The sequence below is a fragment of the Balaenoptera borealis genome, assembly GCF_965194805.1.
Source record: "Balaenoptera borealis genome assembly, chromosome: 1".
Taxonomy (NCBI): domain Eukaryota; kingdom Metazoa; phylum Chordata; class Mammalia; order Artiodactyla; family Balaenopteridae; genus Balaenoptera; species Balaenoptera borealis.
The window spans coordinates 108666770-108689955 of record NC_138860.1 but is presented as its reverse complement, the minus strand read 5'-3'; the positions used below and the strand labels follow the sequence as shown (position 1 = coordinate 108689955).

The 23186-nt window shown below is 35.9% G+C and overlaps 1 protein-coding gene across 4 annotated transcripts in view; it reads right to left on the bottom strand.

The window, feature by feature from the left end:
- DPYD (dihydropyrimidine dehydrogenase) overlaps window positions 1-23186 on the bottom strand; it is an 815942-nt gene that overhangs the window by 379354 nt on the left and 413402 nt on the right. For all 4 annotated transcript variants that reach the window (XR_014242114.1, XM_082383233.1, XM_082383234.1 and 1 more), the window contains exon 13: window positions 16748-16963. Coding sequence is in view for 3 of the 4 variants with exons in the window: in XM_082383233.1 (XP_082239359.1) it covers window positions 16748-16963 (216 nt within the window). In the remaining variant the exon portion in view is untranslated. The remainder of the gene's footprint in view (window positions 1-16747; window positions 16964-23186) is intronic.

Genomic DNA, 23186 nt, shown 5'->3' with positions numbered 1-23186 from the left:
CAGGGTCCACGTACAGCACTTGGAAATAGAGTAGCTTATAAATACTTGTGGAATGAATACATTGATCCTCCCCCTCTTGCACAGAATGAGAAAAGTACCAAGTAGGGTAGCAGAGAGCAGGGAAAAACATTTGCTCCAGATTCCTAGAGTGATATTCTTTAGTCTTGCTATCTAGAGTGTATTAACTGTTTCTCCTTAGGCTTCTAATTTAGTAAGTTATGCTCATAATATAGCTTGGAACATTTATCCATTTCCTTGAACTATATAAATAACCAAACAGTAAGAGAGTACTCTTTGAATATATGACATCCTGTAACACTGTCTCCCAAAGGCCGGGGACCCATATAAACTGGCTATTCTTTACAGGTTGCCTTCTACCCCCAACCCTAAACTCTTAATTTTCAGAAAGACTTGCTCTCATGTCATGCCTGCAGTGGAAGTGGATCAGCCTTTCCTGATGACCGCACTTCCTAGATCAAGAGAAAAGAGTGAAAAATGGCAGCTATTTTAACTGCTAGTTATGACAACTAGTTGTTATGGTGATATGTTATTAAGAATAGTAAGGCAATCCCAATCTCCCAATTTATCCCTCCCCCCACCTTTCTCCTGGGTAACCGTAAGTTCGTTTTCTACATCTGTGACTCTATTTCTGTTTTGTAAATAAATTGACATATACACACTACTATATATAGAATAGATAATTAATAAGAACCTACTGTATAGCACAGGGAATTCTCCTCAATACTCTGTAATGACCCATATGGGAAAAGAATCTAAAAAAGAGTGGATCTATGTATAGGTATAACTGACTCACTTTGCTGTACAGCAGAAACTAACACAACATTGAAAATCAACTATACTCCAATAAAAATTAATTTAAAAAAAGAATATTAAGGCAATTATTAGGCTTTCATACTTTTACTATTTAGTTATCAATTATACTAGAAGTGAATATCACAATGAGAAACAACTTCAAACTCATTCTGATAGCTATAATAAAAAAGACAACCAACAATGTTGGTGAGTATGTGAAGCAACTAGAGACCTCATACACTGCTGGTGGCATTGCAAATTGGTGCAGCCATTTTGGAGAAAAGTTTGGTGATTCAACAAAAGTTAAATATAGGGTCACCGTCTTACCCAACAATTCTACTCCTAGGTATATTCACAAGTAAATTAAATACATACATCCAGTCAAAAACTTATCCATGAATGTTCAAGAAAATACTACTCATAATAAGTAAAAAGTAGAAAAAGACTCTAAATATTCATGAACTAATGAATGGATAAACAAAATGTTAGTATATCCATAAAAAGGAATGTAGTTTTGATACATGCTACAACATGGATGATCTCTTGAAAATATCATGCTAAGTAAAAGCAACCAGACATAAAAGGTCACATATTGTATGATTCCATTTATATAAAATGTACAAAATAGTCAAATCCATGAAGATAGAATGTGTATTAGTGGTCTCCAGGGGCTGGGGGTGGGGGGAATAGGGAGCCATTGCTTGTAGGTATAAAGTTTCTATTCTGGAGTGATGGAAATGCTCTGAAATTAATTAGTGTTGATGGTTACACAATTCTGTGAATACACTAAATACACTAAAAAACGTGGAAATACATATTTTTAAAGAGTGAACTTTATGATATATAAATTGTAAAAGAAAAGAATTCTAGAATGAGGTTGATAGCTAAGGTTGCTAAATATTGTATTTCTTTTTTTTAATTGCAGGGATAAAACTTTCCAAAGAATTAAAAAAAAAAAAACTGTGATTACATAACACACACACACACACATATATAGATATATAAAATATACATATTTTATATAATATACTTAGACCAAAGTAAAGTATTATAAGTTCTCAACAGATAACTACATAATCTCATGATATACATATATATACTTTAGTCTTGTGATAGCTATATATAAATGGAAATTATCTAGCTTTTGAATTAATAGAAAAAACATTGAAATTTATATGTAAATGTAAATGAGGAATTTTTTTTTGAAGATTGTGTTTTGTAAAAATTCTTCTTTAAAACTTTATCAACAATGATAGACAGATATACGTGATTTCTTCTTATGCAAACTTATATCACTTACAATAAATAAACTTTTCATATTACTCTCTAAGGAATAAAATGAAAAACTGAGTAGATCAAAATGTAGAATGGTTGGAGTTGCAACACTGACCTCTATCTGATTTCTCTCCCTCAGGAGATATACCTTTAAATAAGCAATTTCAGTGTTTAGCCTTGTATTCCTTTGGTAAATTCACTTTTCTTCTATCTTGCATAATTTCTTTATAAAGACTTCATAACCTAAGACTCCAAATGGAATGAATATGATTTTTCTTTACCCTTGAAATAAAGAATTTTATTTTACATCTTTTATTAATATCTGTGACTTAATATTTTAAGGTATTGCTTTAAGACAGGTTAAAAAATACCTTTTGTGTTAAAATAGCAAATATTTTCATTTACCATGTATATATCTCCAAGGTTAATGCTAATTCAAAGATATTTTACAGAGTATATAATGTGTATTTCTCTCTTTCTATTTAAAAATATATAGCATACACACAACTTCAAATCCTCCGTGGAAAACAGTGAGAATAAAAAACATACACATTCATCTAATCACAGGCATACATGCATTTTATTTGCTAAGAATGCAATAAAAAATGTTGACACTATAATTTAATCAAGACCTTCTCTTTCAGAAATCTTGTTTTGAAACACTTAAAATTTTATCTTTCTTCATTAACATAAAAGTATAAATCCAAGATTTATTATGCATCTGTGACCCATTGTTTCAACTGCAACTTAAAGTTCTATTCAAAATCTTATTTCAAAATCCTCAAAAATGTTGGAATCTAGAGGCAAATGGCAGAAACAATCATTTGTATTCAGGTCTCTTTTAAAAGGGAGATGTATGTGTATACCTAACTTCATTTATAAAGGGCCTGTATTCTTCAGTGGATTAGTTTAGTTTATTTACAAGGAGAATTTTCATGTTTGTATTTCAACCATAGATAACTTTCTGAAATGAAAAGTTATACTTCCTCAGCTATAAAGAACAACAATAGCAACAAAACAAACTTCTAGATCTTTTATTTTTAAGGCACTAACATTTTGCAAGTTATAACTCCAACAGTACTCACATGCATTCAGAAATGAAATACATGTAATTCAATACCGAAGTACTCTGTTCTTATATTTTACTAAATTTAAGCAAAAGCCATTTATGTGGTAAAATTGTATAAATAATAAAACTGAAATTCTCCCATTACAAATAAAATTTTTTTATTTCTTAAAAGTATATCCAAACATACCTGTAGTATGTCTAATATTTTATGGCTCTTGGTGAAGCATAAATTAAAAATTAAATAATTAACCCAAAATTCTTACTTCAAATGTCTTTTAATCAGTCATATTTGTTGTCTTCTCATATTTTCATAAAAGAGGCATTTTTTTCCCCTTAAATGCGTGGAATTTTTTTTTTTTTTTTTTGCACACGAACACCAAATAACATGTTAAAAGGGGGAACTGTAAAAACACAATGTGTATATTAATATAATATGATATAGTGTATCAGAGCTGATAAATGCCAAGCAAACAGCACATTTAACATGTTGAAGCACACTTTAAGCCTTCCTTTGCTCACGTAATCTAGGCTTCAAATGTATTTCTCAATTGCTCACTACAGAATAGCTGCAGAACTGAAACAAAACTTTCAGTATAAAAATGAAAACCCCTTTGTTTCCACAAAAATCCTTATTCTGTCATCCACTGGCATGAGTTTTCCAGTCATGTTCTCTGCCAGTCCTTACCAGTTTGCCAATTACACAAGCTGCTTCCCAGACATCAGACACAAATTCCACAAGACTGCTGTGCAAGCGTACCCTAATTAACCATCAGCTTAATTAGACAATTTACTGTGTAATTAGCAGGCAATTAGTCAACACCTCTCAGATCTTACTGACTGCTGTGACAGCCTTTCCGTCTCTCCACATTCCAATACACAACAGCGACCCTGTTTCTAGCACTCTTCAACCCGGTACGACATGGTTCTGGATGGAGAAGTGGGTAATATTATACAACAAAGGAAAAAATCAATATGTAGTCTGTCCAATTATTGAACTGCTTATAAACTTGTCTTTTATTTAATACTGAAAGTTCAATATTAAATATACTTTAAGTACTTGCTCCAAAAATGGCTATAGCGGCAACTTCTTAATATGTTTTATTTCATGTTTTAATGTAAAACACTGCAAATTACATGTACTATGAATTATGCTCCACGACTGACTATGCCTATAATAATTTGAGTGACTTTTCTGATCTGCGTGTAAGAGAACTATTCGATTAAATCCTATTAATGTTAATAGCAGTTATAGATACAAACCCCATACACACTGATGGAAGGCATTCTAGAGTTGGGAAGCATTTTCTAGTTTTCAGTGAATTATAAACAGGTTCAGAAATCAGGAATCACAGCTTGGTGTTTTAACATTTACATTAATACTTATTAAGTTTAGATGAAAAAGCGTTTTTAAAAATGTTTTCCTCTGAGCCCGTGTGTATGTTACATAACATCCACTGCTCTTTGCAGTGCAATTTCTGATCCTTATAAAATCCTTTCCTTTTTGGGGGGATTTTATGATTGGTAACTAATGAGATTCCAACAGCTATAAGAAAGAACAATTCTTTATCTGTTTTGCTTTTCAGAAATATTAAAGATGAATTTTATTGAATGATTTAAAAGTCACAAATCTTCTGCTATTTGAAAGGAACAGAAATGAAGAATATGTGACCATTCCTTCACAGTTTAATTGGTCAGTTGTCTTCTATATTTTCTGTTATCTGATAAACTGCAATAAACATAAAGTACTTATTACAATAGATTTTTTCCTATATTATTTACACTTCCCCATTAGCAATGATTTTTTTCTTTCTTCTTTTTGAATGTAAGGGCCCAAAAATTCTAGGCAAGAAGAACAATTAGTGAAAGGCAACAGGTGACAATGAGGTTGGCTCATTGGAGAAAACTAGAAAAGGCCATTGTGGCTGTAGCTTAATTGGTACAAGTAGAACGAGATGAGGTCTGAGAGACAGGCAAGAGCTAGATGATAAAGCGATTTGTACAAGAATTTTGGATCTTAGTTTACGGGCTATGGAAAGCCATTAGAATGTTTTAAGCAAAGGAGGGGCATGATATGACTTAGGTTGTAAGAGATCACTTAGACTGTGGTTTGGAGGCTGGCGTAGTTTTCAGTGAGAAATGATGGTGGCGGCTTAGATGTGGGTGATACTAGTGGAGATAAGACCTTAAATGAGAAGGGCAAAAATATAGTGATTTTCTATGCTTTAAAAAATGATTACATAACTATTAACATTTTAGTTTGGCATGCAGATTGTGGTGACAATAATGACAGCTCTACTGATATAGTATTTCACATGTTAAAAAATCATTTTTACAATTTCTTTTTTTAACTCAAACTGATCTTCACTAGAATACCATAAAGAAGGGAAAACAGATATTTTCGTCTTGTTTTACAGAAGGTTTAGAGAAGTATAGATGTATATTGTAAGTATAAGGTATAGATGATACAAACATAAGCCTCGTGATTAGACTGGATTAATCAGAAAAAAGAGACTGTGTTGGGGGGAAGTGGAAGTCATTACTGAAATGGTGAATGGGAGTTACATCGTGATTAATAGTGACTTCCAAATTGAATTATGTAATTCCTCTACTTAAAACCTCTTTAGTTCCCTGTTGCCTATAAAATCACATTTAAATTCCGAGCCTAACAGGCCTTTCCCATAGTCGCCACAGATACTTATACCACCCTGTGATGCGTTATGCTGAATCTCACTTAAGATTCAGCTGCTGAATCTTAAATATGCTTGGCACTCTCAAGACCATGGATGTCCGTGTACTATCCTTTCTGCCTAGAATAAAGATACAGCTCAAATGTGGAGTTATTTTTCTTTTTAAAAAACTGAGGAAAATACTGCTTTTGAAGTAACATTTTTAGTCTAAGAATCTCTGCTGCCTTATGTCAACATTTAGTCGGTCTTCCTGCATCTTTTTGTTGTATATTCTGAACGAGTTTAAACCTTGTAGAGCAAAAACCATTTATACACATACACACACACACACACACACACACACACACATGCACACCATATGAATGGTCAGTGCCTAACAAATGTTTGAGTGAATGAGAAAAAAAAAGTGTATATAAAGACAACAACAGTTCTCAAAATACATCCAGTCTAGTCAGTATACCTAAAAGTGACACTTATGACACTTTTAGATAAATTTTAACTTTAATATAGAGTGAATTTGGCAGAAGCTAATGATAAATTGTTCCAAACATATGGGATATTGTGGGAAAACATGCAAATGAATAAGCAGAGCAGGATGAAAAGGGCAGGGATTTAGCTGAAATGAAAGAAGCAGATGGGTAAGTCGGGTAAGTAAAGGTAACTGATGTATGAAAAGAAAGTTTGGCTGAATGTTTCTCTAAAAAAACAGTTATTTCCTTAAGCATCTAGTGACACCTTATTTCAGAAATAGTCGTGAATGTGAAGTGACGAATATTGAACATGAAGCTCATCGCAAGTCACGTAAGAAAAAGGAACACAAATAGAACTGCAATTTAAAACTGAATAAATTCTTATAACAAAATAGCCAATGGAGGTATATCTTTAATAAAAATTTGACAGTGAGCTAATCACTGGGTTTTATATTTAAAGTGGTTTTTTTTTAATGAAGGTTAAAGACTATCTTTATGTAGTATGACTAGAATCTTGTTAAAAATCAATAAAGAAAATACAAAGCCAAGGACGGTATTATGGAATTCAAGTCATCTTAATTTCAACCAAGACTGCATCATTCAAACATTCCCAGAATATGGATATTTTTCAACTAGTTAAATTTAAAATCTGCAAAAAGATTAAGTGAGATGGGATGAGGGTAAAATCAGTTTCCCAACAGCAGGGCTATACTCTAAGGAAATTTCCATTAGCCATAATTATGAGAATTTTCCATTAACCTTGACACTAGTTGCTTAAGAAAAAAGGAGCTGAATAAGAGGTATTTTCCACTACAAGTTAGGTTCTGTTACCAGCTAACCCAGACCAAAATTGTACACAACAATTTATATTATCAAAAAGCCTATTTGAGTCTCACCTTGTCCACTCTACCAAAATGATTAACTAATTAACAAGTGTGAAATCGCAGCCTGAAATGGAAAAGAGGTGAAGACGTAATTATATTGGAAAATTGATTGGTCTCCTTCATAGTCGACTAGCCCAAATTGTGAAATAGAAGGCAAAAAAATTTGAGAACAATTTAAATAACTTTAATAATATACTTGGTTAAAAATGCTACTTTGGTTACAATTAAAAGAGTTATGTTTAATATTAGAAGTATGTCAACCTGTTTGGAAACATCATAATCTATATTTTACTGAACAAACTAAGCCTGGCATACATGGCATGCTTGAAAATTATTCATTTAGAACTTTGGGGAGAGGTAGGGAGTATTTTTATTGGATTCTAACTTGCAAGACTTAGCTTCATTATTGCAAGTGTACACACAAATGGGTATGCAAGCACACACACATTCTTTTGTTGTTGAAGCGATCAAGTTTGCTTCAGAGAAGAGCTTGCTAAACAGTCCTGAAGTGAACATTTGGATGAAATCGCCCGTAAGGCTACTACATGTGAACTGTAGCCTTTTAAAAAACCTATTCTTTATAATCTGAGGGTGAGTCAATTTTATGAATTATGAATTCAGTCAAAATTATGAATACAGTTCATCTAAATAACAATTAAAGAACCTAACCAGTGAAAATCAAACTACTACTACACAGAAATCACTTATGGTTTTAGCATGTTAAAAGTTTCCCAGAGGAAAAGCTTATATTGAATGTGTTTAAATAATTATAGTCCTTAGCTAATGTATAGTTAGATATACAATAGGAGAATAGTACTACACATAAAAAAAAACCTATTTATGTACTAAATTTAAAGCCAGAACTATAGCAGTGAAAATAATGCAATGGAATGTTGTTCATTCATTGTTTCATAGACTTTCATGATAAAGTAATGTAGAAGCTCAATAATAATAAAATATATTAGTTTTGATATAATCTTTTAAAAATTCAGACCTTTATTTCTCATAAGGCCTTCCAAAAGGAGTTATAAGAGTAAACTGTGATTTTCTGTATTGTAATCCAAAGAGAATTACTTAGGCTCTAAAATATAATTATGTATCATATTTGTGAAATTTTTCTTAACACCTTTAAATATTATTTCTTGCATTTATAGTCCTGACAATGTTAGTCCTGATTTTTGTCTGGTTCATAGGTGCTGGCAATTTGTGCAAATGTAGGCAACTTCCTCTCCATTAACATAATGTGGATCGAAACAAGTTTCTGGAAATCCACATGGGAGAACCGACAACCGACACGGTGAAAAGTCTGCAAACCTTATTATGGGAAGGAAAATGGGACTATTTAAAAAGGAAAAAGACAAGGCTTGCAGATAGGACATGAGAGCTGTCTCCAAGTAACTGAAGAGCTGTCATGTGGAATTGTGGTTTAAATTAGAATCCTATAATTATTCATTCATCTAACAAGTATGTATTGCATCCTTCCTATCTGCCAGACATGGTTCTTGGCACTGGGCATACGGTAGCAAACAAGAAAGATAACATCTCTCTTCTTATGAAGCTTACTTCAAATGGCTAAAACAGAAAATATACAAGTAAATAAATAAGTGATTAAGAGCATGGTAATTTCATATGGTGCCAAGCACGGTGAAGATAAAACAACCAGGGAAATGGGGGACAGACAGAATGAGTTTTGAGTGGTCAGCAAAGAATTCTCTGAGGAGAGAATTTTTGATGTGAAAACTGAATGAGAAGCAAGAGTAGCTGTATAAAAAGCTGAGGGCAGAGCCCTCCAGGCAGAGCCTACCATGTTGGAGGACTAGGAGGGTGGCCAGGGTGGCTGGAGAAGGATGGTACAGGAAGATTGGCTTTCCATGACAATGGATTCCCAGAGCTTTTTCATAAATCTCTCTCTCTCTCTCTTTCTTTCTCTCGATCTCTCTCTCTCTCTCTCTCTCAGTGAAATGGTAGATAGAAACAAAATAGACATAAAATCCTAAGTGACACTCTGCTTGAAGCAGGGGGTGGGAGGCCCTCAGTGCACCTGTTCAGTTGAACTCCAAACGCGGATGGAGCCAAACTGCCTTCATTTTAGACATAAAGTAATGAGGTCCAGTGAGGATAAATCAGGAAACAGCATCATATAGAGGAAAGAGCCTGAAATAGACCAAATAGACCTTGGTTCAAAACCTGGCATGGCAAATTTAAGCCTTTGGATGAGTAGAACCATTCCCACGCTCCTGGGTCCCGTCTGAGGACCGAAGCATGTGAATGAAGCCATCAGGGACAAGCCAGCCACCAAGCTGTCTGTCACCTGGCCACAAATGCGCTAGTGAGAATAAGTAACATCACATGGGGCAAAAAAGGCCTACCCAACTGAGCCCTGACCAGATTACCAAACTATAGGATCAAGAGCAGATTACTTGTTGCTTTAAGCCACTAAATTGTGGGGTGGTTTGATATACAGCAACTGATAAATGATACAGAAATATTTGCTAGCCTAAAATCGAAAACATGCAGCACCGGATCTCAGATTGAGAGGCAGGCAGAGGCCTCTCTTGAAAGTTCAAGAGTAGTCTGTTAGTAATCTGGAAGAATGTTAGTGGAGGCTTGAAACACAGTGTGAAAATTGCTATTGGAGACTGGGAAAAGAGTGGCCTTGGGACTTCCCTGGTGGCGAAGTGGTTAAGAATCTGCCTGCCAATGCAGGGGACACGGGTTCGAGCCCTGCTCCAGGAAGATTCCCACATGCCGCGGAGCAACTAAGCCTGTGCGCCACAACTACTGAGCCTGCACTCTAGAGCCCACGAGGCACAACTACTGAGAGCACGTGCCACAACTACTGAAGCTTGTGTGCCTAGAGCCCGTGCTCCACAAACAAGAGAAGCCACCGCAATGAGAAGCTCGCACACCGCAACGAGGAGCAGCCCCTGCTTGCCGCAACTAGAGAAAAGCCCGCGCGCAGCAACGAAGACCCAACGCAGCCAAATAAATAAATAAAATTAATTAATTAATTAAAAAAAAAGAGTGGCCTGTATTATGCAGTGACAGAACAAGTGGCAAGAATGTCACTGGTGATCATTCAGAAGATAGAAAATGTATATAATGCATTTGCGGATCTGACTAAAGAAATCTCTAGACAGAATGCTGGAAGTGTCAGTTGAGTGTTTCTGCCCAAGTATAGTAAGGTACTGTAAGAGAGAAAAGAGCCAAATAAGGATATATTTGACTGTTAGCAAACTTAGAGTGAGTAAACCAAAGGAGCCTAGGACTTGCTGGGTTGGAAAATAAAGCTATTCTTCACACTTCATCTCTCCTGGAAGGAAAAAGACTTTCCAAATAAGAAATGACCCTGGGGTAAAGATCACATCAAGAGCGTTGCTATATGATACTTTGTTAGGACTTTACAAAGATTTCAATCAGGTCCTAGTAGATTCTTTCAAGTAGACAATATCGATTCTAAGAATCTTTAGGACACTGTGTCACAGCAGCAAGACATATTCAAAATGAAGAGAAGTCTGTCTCAAAAAGACTTATGGATGTGGCTTTGGGGCATGGAGTCGGCCCTTAACAGATCTGAAAAGTTTTTAAGACAGTTTTGTGGTGACATCACTATGACCTAGGACTAAAAGGAATAATTCAAAATAAAGCGAGGAATAGGGATTCCTAACTTTCTATGGGCAGAAACAGGCTGAAAAGGCTACTCAACTGCCAACATGGACCATCAGTGGTCATTTCTAAACAAAACAAAGCAAAACAAAACTCAGAGGACAGAAGCAAGATCCCAGAAGTTAGGGCCAATAGTGGATAGGAACAATGGATTAGGGAACCACTACTAGAGAGTAGAACTGGATCTTAATTAAGCAAGGGGCCCTGACAACATGTGCCCAACTGAATTTCAAAATTGCAATGGACAAGTGATTGCTATTTTCCTTCCATTTCTTCTCTACCTGAATGAGAGTATCTGCTGTGGTTCTCATGACCATATCATTATATGTTGGCTGTATAGCAGATAGACAACTTGTCTTTCTATTTCACAGAATCCTGGATAAAGTGAAGCTGAACCCGAACAGCCTTATATGGGTTAGGACCTGATACAGATCACTAGATCATAGACATTGAGCCCCAAATCATGATTGGATGACATTTTGAGTGTCTTAGAATGGGGTGGATGCATTTTGCACGTGGAAGGGATGTGAATTATTGTGACCAGAGGGCAAGTTACAAAGACAGCTGCAATAATCCTTCCATGCTGTATGCATGCCCCTTTGTGATATGACTTTGCTGTTCTTCCCATCAATGAGCAGATGGTATTTACCTACTTCTTGAATACAGCATGTATATTGTACCTTGTAACTTGCTTTGTCACAGAAAGTACAGTGGAAGTGACAGTGTGTGACTTCTGAGGTCTCAGCAAGGCCTTGCAGCTTCGAGTTTTGCCTTCTTAGAACACTGCTACCTTGTGAACAAGCCCAAGATACTCTCCTTGATGTTGAGATACCAAGAGACAAGAGAGATTATGAAGAGATGGAGAAAAGGGCCCGGCCATCTCAGCAATTACAGCAACTCCGACCAGACACATGAGTGGGGCCATCTTGCCTGTCCCCAGGCATCCCTCCAACTGACTGCAAATGCATGAATGAGCCCAGCAGACATCATGTGATGCAGAAGAACTTCCCATGTGAGCTCAGCCAAACTACCAATGTGTATAACTGAGTGAATAAATAATTGTTGTTCCAACTCCTGGGCTACTTATTTAGCTTTCTCAGACTATTACGGTTGATCCTGGAACAATGCAGACTTGAACTGCATCCACTTATATGCATATTTTTTTCAGTAATTAAGTACTACAGTACTATATGGACCCATGGTTGGTCCAATATGCAGATGTGGAACCACAAATACGGAGGGCTGACTATAAAGTTATAAGCAGATTTTTGACTTTGCAGGGGGTCGGTGCTCCTAACACCAGTGTTGTTCAAGGGTGGGCTGTATTTCATCTAAAAAAATTATACTATCTATCTTATAGGGATGTCGTGAAGATTCAATGAATAACTTATGAAAAGTATTTGGCAATATCTATACATTCTAAGTAATTGATAAATGGTAGTTAGTAATGTGTATAAAAATAATAATCATAACAACGACCCGCAATTTCAAACAACATGTTCAAGATAGTGATACAGAAGCAACTTTGGACAGAGACTGTTGTTGCCCAGGTCAAATTTATTTTCCCTAGATGGCACTGCCTCGCCATACTTGTTAGCCTTCCTCTAAGGTATTTATTTACTTGGAAGGAAAAAAGAAAAGAACACCATATTTTAAAATCAACAATTCATTTATGTTAATAAGTTAGATTAATTTATGTCATGATGTCTCCGAGGGCAGAACTATAAAATATGGATGCAACTTATGAGAAGGCCGATTTGGGGACAATAAAAGGAATACATTTCTAAAACAGATCTTTCTATAGCTATAACAGGCTGCAGTGCCTTAAAGATCTAGCATGTTCTGTCACTAAAGGCATTCAAGAACAGGCTACATTTCTTCTGTCAGGGCTATTGACACATAATTTGGCCAGATAATTTTTATTTCCCGTCCTAATACTGTACAATACTTATTCCATTTTCTCAAAAATTCTCTGCATTTTAAAGGCTTAGTCAACAACCTAAATCTTAATACACAATCCATGCATTTAGAAATTCCACTGACATTTTCATTTTTAGACATGTATACATGTACTATAAAAGCGACCTGGGATATGAAAATTTTAAATTGGCCTTTTCTCCCTTGATTGAGATCAATAATCAGAACAATCCATTTTTTATGTGTTAACTGTCTGTTCATATGGCTGGAAGAAAAATAAACTCAATATGCTGTTGCCAAGAAATCTATGTATTCATTTACTAATTCATTTATCCAAAGAATATCTATAAAACATTTATCAAACTCTTCCTACACACTAAGCACCGTGCTATGTGGTATAAGATTGTATTTTATGGAAACAGTTACAATCAATACTTTGATGCCAAAGAAATAATGAAGAACCTTAAATATTTCTCAGATTTTAGTTTTCAGTATTTTATGCTGAGAGAGACTCATTATTTGTATACCTACATACCTAATTATTTGATACTTATTAAAACAAAATATATGCATTCAAGACATTTTCTTACTAAAAATAAATTACAAGTGTACTGTAATAGCTATATGTAGCTTATAAATGAAGTGAACTTCTGCTTAGGTTTGAATTTGATTTATGATAGTTAGAAACACTTCTGAGTTTATCTGTGTAGTGATGAAGATATATGCACCCTGCAGTTAGATATTCCATATTTGCAGTATATAATATGTGGCTACCTATGAGAAAAAATTTATGATATAATCAGCAAAAACAAAGTGTTTTATCTATTTCTTATCAGTATAATGCAAACACAGGTCAGGAGGTTATTTTATGTGACATCTAAACAATTTCTAATATTCCCAGTTAAACAGAGCATTACTCTGGTTTGTCAGGACACTTTAGCTTTAATTAAGCTTGACAGATTGATTTCTCCCCTACCTTTTTAAACTTGAACTCAATATATATTTATATTAAAATTTACAATTATATTTTAAATATTTTTATCATGATATTTCAAATATTGTCTTTATAACACATAAACAGAATCTCAAGAAAAGCAAGCTAGGTATTTTGGGACACTCTAGGAAAGTCTGATTTGGGAAGAAAAAATATAGTTAATAAAAGCCACCTTTGATGTTATTTAACACAAGAGCAAACATAGATCTTTTTATATTTGACATTAAAAATCTTATCATTTGCCTCCCTAAAGAAAGCACATACAGCTTTTATACAGACTGCACAGTAAAGAATAATAATATTTCTGTTTACTGAGATATCAACTGGCATTTCACTGTAAGTCAATGGTCTTTCGTTGCTACAGCATATTAGACCTCAATCTGGCATCTACAAATGTCAAGAGTATAAAAAATATATATGTAGGATGAAAATCAAAGCATGTTCCAAACTCCCCAAAAAAATAAGAAAAGGGAAACAAAGTTCACCTAAACATATTTGCGGCAGAAATCAGTGTAATATTCAGCTGTCAATCTAGAAAAACAATGAGGGAGCCACACTGTCAGTAGGACAGGATAATAAAATTTCCAGCAGATGTTCAGGCAGAGCTCTAATTTTTACTGAACTCCCTTGGCAAGCATTTAATTTCTTTATCATATGCAAGCTCGGCAAATTGTACTTCATCAAAACTGTATTGTGAAATATTAATATTTCATATGATAACAAAACTCCATAGAATAACCTTTGTCATATTAAGAGCATACAAATTTCAAATGTCAAGACTCTGAATTTTAATACATTTTAAGTAGACTCTTGAAATCACATACTAAACTGTAATAAGGCTAATCTAAATTGGTATGCTATAATGCCACACAAATGTATAGTACACATAATACTTTAATAGATGTCTTTAGTAAGAGGCTGTGAAAAACGTGTGTTTATACTACAATATTTCACCAATAAGAAAGCACAAAACTCATAAGACGATAATAAATTCACAAAAAGGTAATCACTAATTAGAGACAATATAAGAACACAAAACGAAAAGAAGTAGATCTCTATGAAGCAAAACGACTACTTTGCAAAATCAAGTACGGGAAAAAATCATTTTTGAAAATAGAATTATATAAGCCCAAGGTGGCGTTGTTATTTATGTCATTACAATCTGCACAAATACATTTAAAATAGTTTTTGCACAAATATTTTGTTGTACGCACCATCAAAGTAAGTAAAGTGGAGCTTCCTAAAACCCCCTGTCATTATATTTTATGTGCCAACTTTAATTTGCATTTGTCCATAACTCTCCTTTTGAACCAGCATCACAGACTTCTGAATTGGTAGATTAAATTCAAATTGGAGGTTCAGAAGGAAGTTAGCTCCCACATTTATTTCTGCTGGTGATCCTAATAAAGGCAACTGCTCTTAGGTTATTGAAAGAGATAGCTTCACAAATCAATGCATGTCAACAACAGAGTAAAGACAGATGTCTCTGATTAATCAGAATTCAATTTTTGTAAGCAAACAGGAAGTTCAAAGCAAACACTTTTTTTTCCCCTACAATTCTTCCCTTATACCTGATTAGCCACCCTATTTCTGTTTACATATACAATTTTTTAAATAGCATAACTAAAGTAGTCATTAAGTGATATCAGAGACTCAGTTTTTCTCAACGGATTAAACATTTGATTATAGTCAAACACTTGGATTATATTCCAAGTAATTCTTAAAGGAAGAACTGAAATAAAAACAAATGTAATGTCAATATTCTACAAGGTTGTAAACAATTGATTAATGATATTCTAAAGCTAAATCCAATATGTTGTTTATTTTTACACCTTGTTTAACCAAAGCATTTCTAAGTATTCAGCCAATTTATGAAAAAAACCTCCCTTTAGCTATTTAAACATTAAAATATTTAACTTTTTTTTCATGCACTAGTTTTCTAACTTTTGAGGATTCTCTAGATATTCTTGATCACACTTACACATAGCATCTTGTAAAGCTGTCAGAATAAAACAGCTGTGATGTTTTAGCCATAATAATGCCAACTATTGATCCTAGTAAGAGGTGAAAGAAGAAGAGAATGTGCTTAATGGGGCATATTTGTTGTGTATTATTTTCTTTGCCTAAGGATAAGGCTGATTTAAATAATGATACTCTTTTCTCAGTCAGTAGATTCACACATTCATATACATTAATTATTACTAACTACTAGTAAGTACTAAATATATCGATAGGTGTATCATTTACAATTTTGTCAATAAAGGGCCTAAAAATGTTAAATTTTGCTGCTTTTTTCTAATACAAAACCGTATAAGGATGCAATCCTCCACTGCATAAATTATTCCACTTTGAAAACATTCACTTATATGCTTTCTGTACTTTAAAGAATCAATCTGAACTTTAATATGTAGTTTATTTTCTACTAAGTATGTCCACTTGCATTGTGAGTACAACGCCATAATGTCAAATTAAACTCAGGTATTGTATTTGGGGAAAGGTTTCTGTATTTAAAAATTCAAGAAGCATCTTATTCCCAGCACCAGTAAGTTACAATAAGTGATTTTTTTTGACATGACTTGGATTCCAGGATTATGTGCAAATAAAATTCATTGTCTCTCTAACTTTGAGTTGAGGCATATGTCCTCATTCACATACATCCAGAAATCACAAAACAATTAATAATGCCAACAGAAGAATAAGTGAGTTTGTGATTATTCAATGAAATAGACACTCTGTAGTATTTATATTTTTGATGCTTCTTAGACAAAACACAATGAAAACTCTATGCCATTCCCCCTCCATGGGACAGAAGGAATGGAAGGAAATTAAAGACTCATTTGTAATAATAGGTTTTATCCAGTAGTTTAATAACTGTTATTTATTGGTCACAAAAATCTTTCCATTATAATATTTATGCCCTAATTAAAATACATGATAGATATTGAAACATGACTTCAAAAATAATTTCTTACCTTATCAAGAGAGAAAGTTTTGGTCAGAGCAAAGCCCCATCCAGCTTCAAAAGCTCTACGAATCATGGATGAACTGGTAGCTGGAGTCGCACTGGCAAGACCAAAAGGATTTGTGAACTTCAATCCAGCCATTTCCACACTAATGTCCACCAGATCAATAGGAGTATAAAAGAGGGGTAGCTCAGGCGTGGCAGAAACTGAAGCTCCATATTGTGACTGCAAAAAAACAAACAGCCAATAATTATTCTTGTATCACATCTGATTTTTCCATATCATCTTTTACAAAAATCACTTCAACACAGCATTTAAATTAATATAGATTACATTGGTCTGTTTGGAATGATGAAAACTAGCACAAAAGTCAGTTAGCAGAGAACCAAATTCATATAATATCATCTTTTTCTAATTTAAAAGGTAGTTTAGAGAGTACTAATGGAAATAATATCAATTAAATAAACAAAAAAACTACACTTAAAACATTCTGAGATTCAAACACAAAAGGGAATAATTTCAGAATGTATCTCCTTGGTCCCATTAGCCCAACCTTTTTGTACTTAATTTGTAGAAATGTCTTTAGTGCTCAGAGATACGGGCAACAGCAAGTCAGGAGTCCTAAATTCAATTTCCAGTAACCTCACTCTATTTATGAGATTTTAGGAAAGCCACCTAACACATCCTTTCCTTTTCTCCTTTACCATTTTCAGTACAGCAGCATGAATGCCGGTTGCCTAATTTCCTACCTCCTAGGGATACTGGAAAATGCAGGAGATCAAAAGCCACAGGGAGACATCTAATTTGGAAAGTGGGTAATGTATTCATGTGCATGAGGGGACTTTCTTCAAAAACCTAACAGGTACCAAACAGTTAGAAATTTCAACTGTAATCTCTCAAAACTGTAAAATTACCTTTGTTAAATGAACATAGTAATAAAGCAACTTTACATAATTGGAAAGATTCAATCAAAAAACCCTTTACAAAGTGCATGGCCTACTGAAACATAGTAGGTGCTTGCTAAATGTTGTCTCTCTGACTGCAGAGGTTATTGAACATTTCATCAGGTCTTTTGTTTGTAAAATGTCTCTGTCTCGGAGGTGCTTCAAGATGGCGGAAGAGTAAGACGTGGAGATCACCTTCCTCCCCACAAATACATCAGAAATACATCTACATGTGGAACAACTCCTACAGAACACCTACTGAACGCTGGCAGAAGACCTCAGTCCTCCCAAAAGGCAAGAAACTCCCCACGTACCTGGGTAGGGCAAAAGAAAAAAGAAATAACAGAGACAAAAGAATAGGGACGGGACCTGCACCAGCGGGAGGGAGCTGTGAAGGAGGAAAGGTTTCCACACACTAGGAAGCCCCTTCGCGGGCGGAGACTGCGGGTGGCAGAGGGGGGAAGCTTCGGAGCCACGGAGGAGAGCGCAGCCACAGGGGTGCGGAGGGCAAAGCGGAGAGATTCCCGCACAGAGAAGCGGTGCCGACCAGCACCCACCAGCCCGAGAGGCTTGTCTGCTCACCCGCCGGGACGGGTGGGGCTGGGAGCTGAGGCTCGGGCTTCGGAGGTCGGATGCCAGGGAGAGGACTGGGGTTGGTGGCGTGAACACAGCCTGAAGGGGTTAGTGCGCCACAGCTGGCCGGGAGGGAGTCCGGGAAAAAGTCTGCAGCTGCCAAAGAGGCAAGAGACTTTTTCTTGCCTCTTTGTTTCCTGGAGAGGAGAGGGGATTAAGAGCACTGCTTAAAGGAGCCCCAGAGATGGGCGCCAGCCGCGGCTATCAGCGCAGACCCCAGAGACAGGCGTGAGACGCTAAGGCTGCTGCTGCCGCCACCAAGAAGCCTGTGTGCAAGCACAGGTCACTATCCACACCGCTCCTCCCGGGAGCCTGTGCAGCCTGCCACTGTCAGGGTCCTGTGATCCAGAGACAACTTCCCTGGGAGAACGCACTGCGCGCCTCAGGCTGGTACAACGTCACGCCGGCCTCTGCCACCGCAGGCTCGCCCCGCATCTGTACCCTTCCCTCCCCCCCACCGCCTGAATGAGCCAGAGCCCCCGAAGCAGCTGCTCCTTTAACCCCGTCCTGTCTGAGCGAAGAACAGATGCCCTCAGGCCACCTACACACAGAGGCGGGTCCAAATCCAAAGCTGAACCCCGGGAGCTGTGCGAACAAAGAAGAGAAAGGGAAATTTCTCCCAGCAGCCTCAGGAGCAGCGGATTAAAGCTCTACAATCAACTTGATGTAACCTGCATCTGTGGAATAGCTGTATAGACAACGAATCATCCCAAATTGAGGAGGTGGACTTTGGGAGCAAGATATATATATATATTTTCCCTTTTTCTCTTTTTGTGAGGGTGTATGCGTATGCTTCTGTGTGTGATTTTGTCTGTATAGCTTTCCTTTTACCATTTGTCCTAGGGTTCTGTCTGTCTGGGTTTTTTTTTAGTATAGTTTTCAGCACTTGTTATCATTGGTGAATTTGTTTTTTGGTTTGGTTGTTCTCTTCTTTCTTTATTTTTTTTTTAATTACTTAAAAAAAATTTTTTTAATAATTATTTTTTGTTTTTTATTATAATAACTTTATTTTTAAAATCTTTTTCTTTCTCCCTTTTATTCTGAGCTGTGTGGATGCCAGGCTCTTGGTGCTCCAGCCAGGTGTCAGGGCTGTGCCTCTGAGGTGGGAGAGCCAAGTTCAGGACATTGGTCCACCGACCGACCTCCCAGCTCCACGTAATATCAAATGGCGAAAATCTCCCAGAGATCTCCATCTCAATGCCAAGACCCAGTTCCAGTCAACGACCAGCAAGCTACAGTGCTGGACACCCTATGCCAAACAACTAGCAAGACAGGAACATAACCCCACCCATTAGCAGAGAGGCTGCCTCAAATCATAATAAAGTGACAGACACCCCAAAACACACCACCACACGTGGACCTGCCCACCAGAAAGACAAGATCCAGCCTCATCGACCCAGGACACAGGCATTGGTCCCCTTCACCAGGAAGCCTACACAACCCACTGAACCAACCTTAGCCACTGGGGGCAGACGCCAAAAACAAGGGGAATTATGAACCTGCAGCCTGCGAGAAGGAGACCTCAAATAGAGTAAGTTAAGCAAAATGAGAAGACAAAGAAACACACAGCAGATGAAGAAGCAAGGTAAAAACCCACCAAACCTAAGAAATGAGGAGGAAATAGGCAGTGTACCTGAAAAAAAATTCAGAATAATGATAGTAAAGATGATCCAAAATCTTGGAAAGAGAATGGAGAAAATACAAGAAACGTTTAACAAGGACCAAGAAGAACTAAGGAGCAAACAAACAATCATGAACAACACAATAAATGAAATTAAAAATTCTCTAGAAGGGATCAATAGCAGAATAACTGAGGCAGAAGAACAGATAAGTGACCTGGAAGATAAAATAGTGGAAATAACTACTGCAGAGCAGAATAAAGAAAAAAAAAGGAAAAGAACTGAGGACACTATCAGAGAACTCTGGGACAATATTAAACGCACCAACATTCGAATTATTGGGGTCTCAGAAGAAGAAGAGAAAAAGAAAAGGTCTGAGAAAATATTTGAAGAGATTATAGTCAAAAAATTCCCTAATATGGGAAAGGACATAGTTAATCAAGTCCTGGAGGCACAGAGAGTCCCATACAGGATAAATCCAAGAAGAAGTATGCCAAGACACATATTAATCAAACTATCAAAAATTGAATACAAAGCAAAAATATTAAAAGCAGCAAGGGAAAAACAACAAATAACATACAAGGGAATCCCCATAAGGTTAACAGCTGATCTTTCAGCAGAAACTCTGCAAGCCAGAAGGGAGTGGCAGGACCTATTTAAAGTGATGAAAGGGAAAAACCTACAACCAAGATTACTCTATCCAGCAAGGATCTCATTCAGATTTGATGGAGAAATTAGAAACTTTACAGACAGGCAAAAGCTAAGAGAATTTAGCACAACCAAGCCAGCTTTACAACAAATGCTAAAGGAACTTCTCTAGGCAGGAAACACAAGAGAAGGAAAAGACCTACAATAACAAACCCAAAACAAGAAGAAAATGGTAACAGGAACATACATATCAATAATTACCTTAAATGTAAATGGATTAAATGTTCCAACCAAAAGACAGAGACTGGCTGAATGGATACAAAAACAAGACCCATATATATGCTGTCTACAAGAGACCCACTTTAGACCTAGGGACACATACAGACTGAAAGTGAGGGGATGGAAAAAGATATTCCATGCAAATGGAAATCAAAAGAAAGCTGGAGTAGCAATTCTCATATCAGAGAAAATAGACTTTAAAACAAAGACTACTACAAGAGACAAAGAAGGATACTACATAATGATCAAGGGATTAATCCAAGAAGAAGATACAACAATTGTAAATATTTATGCACCCAACATAGGAGCACCTCAATACATAAGGCAAATACTAACAGCCATAAAAGGGGAAATCGACAGTGACACAATCATAGTAGGGAACTTTAACACCCCACTTTCACCAATGGACAGATCATACAAAATGACAATAAATAAGGAAACACAAGCCTTAAATGCTACATTAAACAAGATGGACTTCACTGATATTTATAGGACATTCCATCCAAAAACAACAGAATACACTTTCTTCTCAAGTACTCATGGAACATTCTCCAGGATAGATCATATCTTGGGTCACAAATCAAGCCTTGTTAAATTTAAGAAAATTGAAATCGTATCAAGTATCTTTTCTTACCACAATGCTATGAGACTAGATATCAATTACAGGAAAAAATCTGGAAAAAATACAAACACATGGAGGCCAAACAATACACTACTTAATAACCAAGAAATCACTGAAGAAATCAAAGAGGAAATCAAAAAATAACTCAAAACAAATGACAATGAAAACAGGACGACTCAAAACCTATGGGATCCAGCAAAAGCAGTTCTAAGAGGGAAGTTTATAGCAATACAACCCTACCTTAAGAAACAAGAAACATCTCAAATAAACAACCTAACCTTACACCTAAAGCAATTAGAGAAAGAACACAAAAACCCCAAAGTTAGCAGAAGGAAAGAAATCATCAAGATCAGATCAGAAATAAATGAAAAAGAAATGAAGAAATCGATAGCAAAGATCAATAAAACTAAAAGCTGGTTCTTTGAGAAGATAAACAAAATTGATAAACTATTAGCCAGACTCATCAAGAAAAAAAGGGAGAAGACTCAAATCAACAGAATTAGAAATGAAAAAGAAGAAGTAACAACTGACACTGCAGAAATACAAAGGATCATGAGAGATTACTACAAGCAACTATATGACAATAAAATGGACAACCTGGAAGAAACGAACAAATTCTTAGAAAAGCACAACCTTCTGAGACTGAGCCAGGAAGAAATAGAAAATATAAACAGACCAATCACAAGCACTGAAATTGAAACTGTGATTAAAAATCTTCCAACAAACAAAAGCCCGGGACCACATGGCTTCACAGGCGAATTCTATCAAACATTTAGGGAAGAGCTAACACCTATCCTTCTCAAACTCTTCCAAAATATAGCAGAGGGAGGAACACTCCCAAACTCATTCTACGAGGCCACCATCACCCTGATACCAAAACCAGAAAACAATGTCACAAAACAACAAAACTACAGACCAATATCACTGATGAACACAGATGCAAAAATCCTCAACAAAATACTATTAAACAGAATCCAACAGCACATTAAAAGGATCATACACCATGATCAAGTGGGGTTCATCCCAGGAATGCAAGGATTCTTCAGTATACGCAAATCAATCAATGTGAGACACCATATTAACAAACTGAAGGAGAAAAACCATATGATCATCTCAATAGATGCAGAGAAAGCTTTGGACAAAATTCAACACCCATTTATGATAAAAACCCTCCAGAAAGTAGGCATAGAGGGAACGTACCTCAACATCATAAAGACCATATATGACAAACCCACAGCCAACATCGTCCTCAAAGGTGAAAAACTGAAACCATTTCCACTAAGTTCAGGAAGAAAACAAGGTTGCCCACTCTCACCACTATTATTCAACATAGTTTTGGAAGTTTTAGCCACAGCAATCAGAGAGGAAAAAGAAATAAAAGGAATACAAATCGGAAAAGAAAATAAAGCTGTCACTGTTTGCAGATGACATGATACTATACATAGAGAATTCTAAAGACGCTACCAGAAAACTACTAGAGGTAATCAGTGAATTTGGTGAAATAGCAGGATACAAAATGAATGCACAGAAATCTCTAGCATTCCTATACACTAATGATGAAAAATCTGAAAGAGAAATTAAGGAAACACTCCCATTTACCATTGGAATAAAAAGAATAAAATACCTAGGAATAAACCTACCTAAGGAGACAAAAGACCCGTATGCAGAAAATTATAAGACACTGATGAAAGAAATTAAAGATG